At 53.1% G+C, this 9,236-nt stretch overlaps 1 protein-coding gene across 2 annotated transcripts; it reads left to right on the top strand.

Moving 5' to 3' along the window:
• Positions 1-310: 310 nt before the first annotated feature.
• NRN1 (neuritin 1) lies at positions 311-8,649 on the top strand. 2 transcript variants are annotated; one of them, XM_035030791.1, is made up of 3 exons: positions 311-588; positions 4,718-4,862; positions 8,175-8,649. In XM_035030791.1, exons 1-3 carry the CDS (start codon positions 534-536, stop codon positions 8,401-8,403), a joined length of 429 nt encoding a protein of 142 aa, XP_034886682.1. In that variant the 5' UTR covers positions 311-533; the 3' UTR covers positions 8,404-8,649. The 2 variants fall into 2 exon arrangements, with proteins under 2 accessions (XP_034886682.1, XP_034886681.1); XM_035030790.1 differs by lacking the exon at positions 311-588 and adding an exon at positions 2,938-3,282.
• Positions 8,650-9,236: the final 587 nt, after the last annotated feature.

The raw sequence follows: 9,236 nt of genomic DNA, 5'->3' as shown, positions 1-9,236 counted from the left end.
GGAGAGGGAGCCCCTGCTCCGCGCAGGGAGGAGGCGGGGTTCGGGGACCCCGGGAACAGCGAGAAGGCGGGGGTGGCCGCGGGGACGGGCAAGTGGTCACCTCCGGGAGGCGAGAATTCGTTTGAATCGCACATTAATTGGAGATATCTGATTAATTCCAGCTTCTGATGACTATAAATGGCGATTCTCTACCAAGGTGTCTTTATTTAAAAAAAAAAAAAAATCATTCCGTGTCATCCCCCACGTCAGGCCTGCTCGTGGGCGTGAGGCTGTACTTCCTCCGCCCCCTCCTAATGGAGTGAACCATTCCCAGCTCTTCCCCCCTCTCTCTCTCTCTCAGCCTCTCTCTCTCTCTCTTTCTCTCTCTCTCTTCCTCGCTCCCTCTCTTTCTCTCCTCCCTCTGCCTTCCCCGTGCATAAAGTCTCCGTCGCTCTTGGAACTTGTTGGCAATGCCTATTTTTCAGCTTTCCCCCGCGTTCTCTAAACTAACTATTTAAAGGTCTGCGGTCGCAAATGGTTTGACTAAACGTAGGATGGGACTTAAGTTGAACGGCAGATATATTTCACTGATCCTCGCGGTGCAAATAGGTAAGTGGCCGCCGGGCCGGGCTTGCGGATGGTGGCAGGCGGTAGCCGGCCCGGCCCGCGGCGCCGAGGGGGACCGACTGGCCCGCGGCTGCCGGGGGGGTACAGAGAAGCCGGCAAACCCCCAATGGTGGGGGCATCGGCTCCTAGGGACTCGCGCGTCCCGAGTTGGTTTTTCTTAAAAAAAGAGACTCCAAACGTTCGCCAGGAAATGTATGCAGCTGGCCGTTTTCAGGAGGGGGCTTTCCCCCCCTCCCTTTTCCCCCCAAAGCGCACGTCCATTTTTGCTTCCCTTTCTCGGGTTAGACCAGGTTTTCTGCGTTCTGGGGCAATGCATTGACCCCTGCGATATGGCAAGGTATTATTTTGAAGGGTCGAAAGGTGAATGCAGGAACAAGATGGCTAGGCAGCTAGAATGGAAAGTTTATGTGCAGAAAGCAAAGATATTTCGGGGCTCAGACTGCTGCATTTAGAACTTTGTCATTCTCCCGCTCCCTACCCCCCCATATCCTAGCTGCAGCGTTTGCACCGGGCACCGCAGACCCGGCTGGGGTGCAAATTGAGAATGATAGGGAACCCCAGAGTACATATTTAAATATGCTTATCATTGAGGAGGTTGAATTCAGCCAGATATACGTGGATATAATTTTCTATATATGCCTGTTCCTTTCCACATAGGCATCCGAATTATTTATATAGGAAAGGGTTAAGAAGTGTTTGCAATATGTCACGTCCAGGGTTTGTTATTTTTGTTTGTTTGGGGTTAATTATGATGGATTTATTTAGTCCCCATTTTATGTTAAGGAATGTTGAGTCCTAGTTACACTGTTTTGGGGCTTTTAAAAGTTCACGTTTTTCCTTACAGAATGAGGAAGACGTGATGAAAGGCAGCACTAGAAACCCCACTTCTTCGATGCAGGTTGGAGCATTAATTAACCTGACCTAAAAGTGAAAGTGAAGTAGATTATTAATAGAATGGACAAGAGAAAAAATAGAAACTCTTCAAAAGGGTTTTCTGGAGACCGAGGGAATTGTTGCCTCCTATCATATCAGGTTGTAGCATTCTTTACAGACAACCCCTTGCAGTATTTGGATAGGAGGATGCTTTAGGGAATGGGGCAGGAGAAAATGCATAATATTTTTCTCCATGAGAAATGTGGAAGAAATAGGGTTTGGAGTTATCTGTACATTAAAATGGATTCTTTGCAGTGTTGGTTTTTTTTTTTTTTTTTTATGCATTTGACATGATTTTGTGTATGTGATTTTTTTGCATGAACATTACGGGGATTTTAGACTGTGCAGGATGTTGGCGTTTTCCTTTAATTCTAAGAAATGACTTGATATTTTGAGTTTGGTTCTTTTGAATCTTTGACATTAGGGAAAAGAGATTCAATAAAATTAATAATTGCAGCAAATCCCTTAAATGTGGGAAGTGAATGTGGCATTTTGCAACTAGCCTGCAAATTTTTAGAGAGCAAGAGACAGCATTTATTTTTGATATAGGGATTTTAAGTGGAGCAGGTCTGGGGCTCTGTTTTCCTGGAGGGAAATAACCTTACTTTGGAGGGGTTTTAAAACCAGAGAGAGAGATTGTGCATGCGGGATAGCTTGGAACACATTAACCTCGACCGGAAAATGACCATTTGTTGGTTGTGGAATTGAAATTGAGCATGTTTGTTCCCGAATGTCTGCCCTTTCCCGCACCAGAGCCTCAATCTTTAATTCATGGCTGGGAGCTGTCCCAAATCATTGACATTTGGCAACAAAAGTGGGGGTTGGGAAGGGACGAGGATGGAGAGGGTGGTGAACGCAAATGAAGACACGCGGGAGGAAGTTTGAAATGAATGAGAGGTCGAACGAATGAATGAACGGATGGAAAAGGCACAAGACGCGGACACCCGAGAGGAGAGGGAAGGAGCCCAGGTCGCCCGCCCGAGCCTCGCTGAAGCCGGGTTCAGGAAGGACAGCGAGGGTCGCACGGGCTGTGACCTGCTCGGATGCATGAGCTTCAAAACACGTCCCGCGCGCAAGCTCCGGTCCTCCCACAGCGAACTAGGGACGAAGCAGTTATAGTTGCAAAAAAAAAAAAAAAAACTCAGAAATTTTCACGGCTTCTTATTTTACACACGCATTCACTCACACATGCGCGGTGTGGAGGGTCTTCTCCTCCAGCAGCGCCCGCAAAGATAACGTGACAGGAGCGCTTCCCGCCCCCGGCGAGCCCCAATTCCCCCTTTTCCCCCTTTAAAATATTGTCAGTGCGTCTTAGGGACTACTTCTTCGCCACTGAGTTTTGGGGGTGGGGGTAAAGGGTAAGGAGAGACGGGGAGCTGGGTGGGGGAGGGGAAGAGGGACTGTATTTTACTTCGTTTTGGAGCTGCGAAGCTGCATTTGTGGCATGCATTATGGAGGAGGATGTGTAGGGTTCATTTCATTGTGACCGCATTCTAGTAGAACAAAGATTCGTTTTTTTCTACCTCAGTGTTCTTTTTGATACGGCAGTCGCAAGGGCTTTTAATATTTCTCGGGGATGGGGGGGAGGGAGATTCATGAAGGTTTACGAATCTGCCCGAGCCGAGGTCGAAGTTAACCTTAGTCCCTTCCCCGGCGCTTCCCGTTCCGGATTAGAAAGCGCAAGGCCCGCCTCGCTCTTCCTGCAGCAATTTGCAAACGGGGAGCTCTCGGAGGCTGCTGCAGGTTCGGTCACCTTCCCTCTTGTCTGCGTCTGGCCCGGCTCTCGGGGACCAGCGGCTGGGGGTGGTGGGGGCAGCGAGGTGTATGGTCCTCTTTGGAGACATTCACATACAAGCCCTGGAGGCCAGAACACGGCCCAGGAAGGAGCCAGCGCTCTGGGTCGCGGGTACTGGAGGCCGATTTCCATTCTGAGAAGATTCGCCCCTTCCCTCTGCTCCCCTAGCCCCAACCGCGCGGATCAAAGGTTCATGCGCCCCTCCTGGTCCCCTCGCGTGCTTTTGGCCGAACGCCAGCGAACGTTTAGCCTGTTTCGTTGGCCTTGGGGTGGAGAGAAATGGCCTTGGCAATGGCAGTCCGGCGCCGTGGGGTTTGACCGCCCGAGGCCAGGAGAGAGGACTTTGGTGCCTCTTGGGTTACCTCCCTTTCCCCTCCTCCCCTGGTCCCGGCCGCTATCCCGCCCCGCCTCGCCCCCTGGAGGGAACCCAGAGCTAGAGGCCTAGAGCCCAGGGCGACGGCCACCTGGGCCCTTCAAGGTTGGGGCCTGGAGAGAAAAGGTCCCACCCGCTGCAGGCGGATTGGTGGCTGGTTTTTCGGGATGTGTGGGGCGCTGAGCCGCGGACAGAGTTTCACGGATTTGGCCCCGCGGAGGTAACCCGGGGTCACCCGTGCCAACACAGCCGTGACTCTGCCCGGCCCTGAGTGCCCCGACCACTCATCACCCCCGCCCAGTCTCCGGACACCAGGCTGCTCTTTCTCCAGTGGGGTGGGGAGGCTGCGTGCGAGGATCGCACTCGGAACACATACTCCACGGTAGGCAATCAGTTTTATAATGAAACAATCCATTTTGATGGCTGCTGCTGGCTTCCGGAGACTTTATTAATTTAGTCATTCAGCAGTGTTTGCTGAGCACCCAACCAAGCATGGGGAGCTGGCCCGAGGCTTTCTCGCACGACATGGCCTGAGGTTCAGCTGCGTGGCCCCACGCTTTCCCGCCTCCTCACCCCTTCCTGGCCCCCGCACTCTGCTGTCGTTACCCCCTCTGTCACCTCAGAAATGCAAGATCGCACTTCGAGAGCCAGCACGGACTTGCTGGGGAAGTGTTGGGAAACGAAGGAGGGAGTGAGGAGAAAGAGAGAAATAAAAGAGACGGGGGAGGTGAGAAGAGGGGGCGATGGAAACAGAAAAAGATGCAGAGCGAGATGCGGGAGGGGGCTGCGGGAAAAGAATGGACTCGCCTCCCCCTCCCGCACCGGCTCACACGCAGACGGTCGGCACAAGTCTGTAGTTGGGGGCGGGTCAGTCCCTCTTGGGCCACATCTTGCCTTCACCTTTAACATTGGCGCCCCGCGAGGCTGGGCGTCGCGTCCGGGGCTGGCGGGCCGCGGGGATGCAGGGCAGGGTCGCGACGCTGCTGACCGGTGTCCCCTCCTCCCCGCAGCGTACCTGGTGCAGGCCGTGAGAGCAGCGGGCAAGTGCGATGCGGTCTTTAAGGGCTTTTCAGACTGTTTGCTCAAGCTGGGCGACAGCATGGCCAATTACCCGCAGGGCCTGGACGACAAGACAAACATCAAGACCGTGTGCACGTAAGTGTCCTCTTTGGCCTGCTGGGTTTCTGTTCTGGGGGGCGCTGCTGAGGTCGGTGAGGGCTTGCCTGCGGGCCTACGCTCTGAATTCCTCGCCAGCGCCAATCAGTGCGTGCTGGGCTTTGGACTCACGCCCTCAGGCCTTGGCCAGGGTCTGCACTGCCCAAGGGGATCCTGTGGCCTGAGATGGGCAGAGGAGGATCCTCCCACGCGGGAGCCAGGTCCAGTCCTGTGCATCCTCACCCACACCCACAGAGGCGCGGGCACTCAGGGCGCTGGAACCAGGAGCAAGGGGCAGAGAGAACTGCTAGCAGTTCCTCGCTCTACTTTACGGCAGTCTTCATCATTCTTTTTTTTTTTTTTTTCCCTGCGTGAATAAGTGGACTGCTGTGTACTCTCCGAAGAACAGTTGGTTTTGGTTTGAGGAGCGTTTTAGGAAATACTAGCTTTGCATAAAGGAAAAGTCAAAGTCACTGGCTTGTTGTCCATTTCCCCTGATAAAACCCCCTTGCACTACACACCAAGAACATTCAGGGGTAGGCAAGGGACCGCGGGTCCCTCTTTCTCTTTCTAAGAGAGAAGCTGAAAGAATATTTTGTTTTGTGCCAATGATTTTGCCCAAGAAAAGTATGTCCTGGGCATCCACTGACCATCTCTGCTGAGTTTGTGGCAGATTAGAGGTTTGGGAGAGCCACCCCCTTTGCCCGCCCCCCTTCCCCTCTGCATTCACTGGGTATCCTTAGGCCATGGCAGCTAAGGGCTAGGAAGGAGTTCCTGGCCAGGTACAGGGGCTTTCCCCAGCGCTTGGCTGAAAAGCACTGCTCCCACTAGCAAAGGAAGTAACTAGCAGAGAGCCCTACGGTAGTAGACCAGCGACATTTTAGTTGCTGCGGACCTTAGAAGTACCTCCATCCTCTAGCAACACACACTCACACACACACACACACAGACTTCTTTTATTTTACTTCATTTTATTTTTCACAAAGAGCTGTAACTCCCACCACTCACCCAATAATGGCCCTTACCAAAAAGCCAAGGCAAGAGGTGTTCCTTGTTCCCCATAGGCTGATGAAACCATATTCTGCACCATCCTTTGTATACAGTGAAGTCCTTGTTCTCTCCCTAATTCCTGGGGAGGGGGTGTTTATTTGTTTAAATAATGAGTAATTAAATGGGGGTCAATTTTGCCACACACTTTCCTAAATACCCCGGTGTCCATCAAAAACCACAGCAGTAGGTAGCTGGTACCTTCCTATCAGAAAAGGGACAAAAGGCTAGATCTGGGTTGCATATCCACCTACTTTAATTCCAAATGTCTGATGATAGGTAAGAATGTATCTATATGAAGCTTGACAAAAGGTTAGATATTGATCGGCTCCCAAACCTTCTATTATTTGCCAGAATTCAGTTATTCCAAGTTTTTAAAATTTTTTTAGCAGGACCTGGTCCTGGAGGATAGAAGTGAGGAGGACCCCGCCCCCCCCCCCCCCCCTCCCCGAGGCTGCAGGCCACTGCTGGGTCTGGGCTCCCACTTCATTAATGGTACTGGTTGCTCAACATTCTGCTGAAGCCCATCACCTCTCAGTTCCGTGTGGATATCTGTCCTTTTTCACCATATTCCTCTTCCAGGAGGGTCCTGTCCCCATCTGGGCATGCATAAAGAAAGAAGAGATTTAGATATCCTTTGGGAGGTGCAGTGACAGCAGAGAGCTGTCCCTCCGCCTCTTAGTTTCTCTAAATCTTGCTATTTATTATGAATTGAGGAACCTGGAAGCCCTGTGCTCTAGGCTTCCCAGTCCTCATAAATTAGAGACTCACAAAGGTCGTTAGAAAACAGCCAGAGCTCAAGGCAATCCAACAGGCATTTATATCTTTGCTATTAGCCAGAGGATGGGGTGGGAGTGGAAAGAAGGATAAATCAAACATGGTGCTTGCCTTCAACGTACTTACAGTCCAGGCTAGCGAGCAGAAGGGAGAGATAGGAGAAAATACAACCAGCTTGCGTGGAGGGCGGTCGCTAGTGACCCGGCGCTAAAGGCCCTTGGGTGAAGTGGGAGCCAGCCCGGAGTTACCGAGACGCGCAGATCGACCCAGCACCGAAAGGAGACAGCGCCCCAGGAATCGATCACGGGTTGGAATTATATTTAGTCTCGGGATCTATTTCGGGTTTTCGGAAGAAAGGGGGACAATAAAAAAGGACAGGTTGGTTGAAGGTTGTGGGGGGCGGGGCTACGAGCTGAGCCCAGGGGGAGGAAGTGGCTGAGGAAGAAGGCGCGGGGCTCCGTGAAGAGGCGGGGGAGCGAGGGCGAGGAGCGGAGTCCCTGGAAGGCTGGCAGCGGTGGGCACCGCGGTGGCACCGGAGTCCCGGCCTGGCGGGCTGCACACTACACCCGGAAGGCCGTGGGGAGGAGGCTGCATGGGGTCCAAGTCCACGAATGACTCTGGAGGGGGAGAAGAGGAGGGACCGAGCGCGCAGGGCCGAGAGCACTGGGATTTGCAAAGCAGAAGGTGGCTACAGAGCTGGGCCCAGGGCACCGACACTCACCAACTCGGGGAGGAGAGAGGCAGGCAGGAGTCTCCGGACCGAATCTGAGCCGGGGGGACCGTGGAGAGCGAGGCCAGGGGCCACGGAGGGCCGAAGAGGAGGGGGAGAGGAGGAGGAAGAGGAAGTGAGGAACCGAACAGAGGAAAACCGAGGGGAGGGAAAAGGAGGAAGACAAAGAAGGGAAGAGGAAAGGATGGGAAAATCGGAGAACGGGAAACAAAAGGAAGGGCGGAGGGAGAGTGCGGGCGAAGGCGAGAGAGTACCGCAGAGAGGAGGGGGGGGGACACAGAAGGGACGAGGGGGAGGAGAAAGTGAGAAGCCAAGAGGGGAGGGCCGTGCTCTGAGCAAGTAACCCATCTTGCAAGCTAAGAGGCATTAATGGGCGGCAGCTTGCAAGGCTTAGCACTGTTTTCCTAGCTTTCCCCGAGGAGGACGAGCAATCTGTTTGCGCAGGCCGAGGTGCCAGCGCCCCGCAGCGGGTGCGGCCCGGCTCCCGGCTGCCGGGTCCCCGCCCGGGAGCGGGAAAGAGAAACCAGACGCCGCAGGGGGCGGCCTCTGCCCTCGGACGACGGCTTCCAGGGTGGGCCGAGGTCTGGCGAGGACCAGCCTAGCTGGACCCCGGCGCCAGGCGGGTGGAGAGGAGCTGGGGTGGCTGCGGGAGCGGTTTGCGAAGGCCGCGAGGCGGGGGAGGCGCAGGGGTGCAGGCCCGGGTCGTCCCCGCGCTCAAAGTCAACCTGCTTCTTCCGTTTTGTTCTGTTCCTCGCCAGATACTGGGAGGATTTCCACAGCTGCACGGTCACAGCCCTTACGGATTGCCAGGAAGGGGCGAAAGATATGTGGGATAAACTGAGAAAAGAATCCAAAAACCTCAACATCCAAGGCAGCTTATTCGAACTCTGCGGCAGCGGCAACGGGGCGGCGGGGTCCCTGCTCCCGGCGCTCCCCGTGCTCCTGGTGTCTCTCTCGGCAGCTTTAGCGACTTGGCTTTCCTTCTGAGCGCGGGGCCGGCTCCCCCCGCGCGCCCACCCACACTCACTCCATGCTCCCGGAAATCGAGAGGAAGATCCATTCGTTCTTTGGGGACGTTGTGATTCTCTGTGATGCTGAAAACACTCATATAGGATTGTGGGAAATCCTGATTCTCCTTTTGATTTCGTTTGATTTCTTGTGTTTCATTTGCCAAACGTTACCGATCAGTGAGCAAGCAAGCACAGCCAAAATCGGACCTCAGCTTTAGTCGGTCTTCACACAAAAATAAGAAAACGGCAAACCCACCCCATATTTTTTTTTTTAATTTTTAATTTTTATTTTTGGCACAAGAATCTCAGGAACGGCCCTGGGCCACCTACTATATTAATCATGTTAATACATGACAAATGATGGGCTCCTCCTAATAAGAAAGAGAGGAGAGGAGAAGGCCAGGGGAATGAATTCAAGAGAGATGTCCACGAGGAAAGCATATGGTGAATAACTCACGCTCACGTCTTTCTTCCACAGTATCTTGTTTTGATCATTTTCACTGCACATTTCTCCTCGAGGAAAGTGAAAGGACAGATTGTTGGCTTTGTGGTTTAAGGATAGGAGGGAGAGAGGGAAGGGATTGAGGAAATCTCGGGTGTCTAGGTAAAGGCTTCCAGAAGAATCGCTGCTAAAGTCACTGAGAGGTTAAGCTTTACCTGCTGTTGTCGATGCATCTTTCCAAGTCCACTGCCTTTATTTTCCCTCTTGTTTTAGCTGTTACACATACTGTAATACCTGAATATCCAACGGTATAGATCACAAGGGGGGGGTGTTAAATGTTAATCTAAAATATAGTTAAAAAAAGATTT

The sequence above is a fragment of the Mirounga leonina genome, unplaced genomic scaffold (genome assembly GCF_011800145.1).
Source record: "Mirounga leonina isolate KUSES-001 unplaced genomic scaffold, KU_Mleo_1.0 Mir_366, whole genome shotgun sequence".
Classification (NCBI taxonomy): Eukaryota; Metazoa; Chordata; class Mammalia; order Carnivora; family Phocidae; genus Mirounga; species Mirounga leonina.
This window is presented reverse-complemented; position numbering and strand designations above follow the sequence as displayed.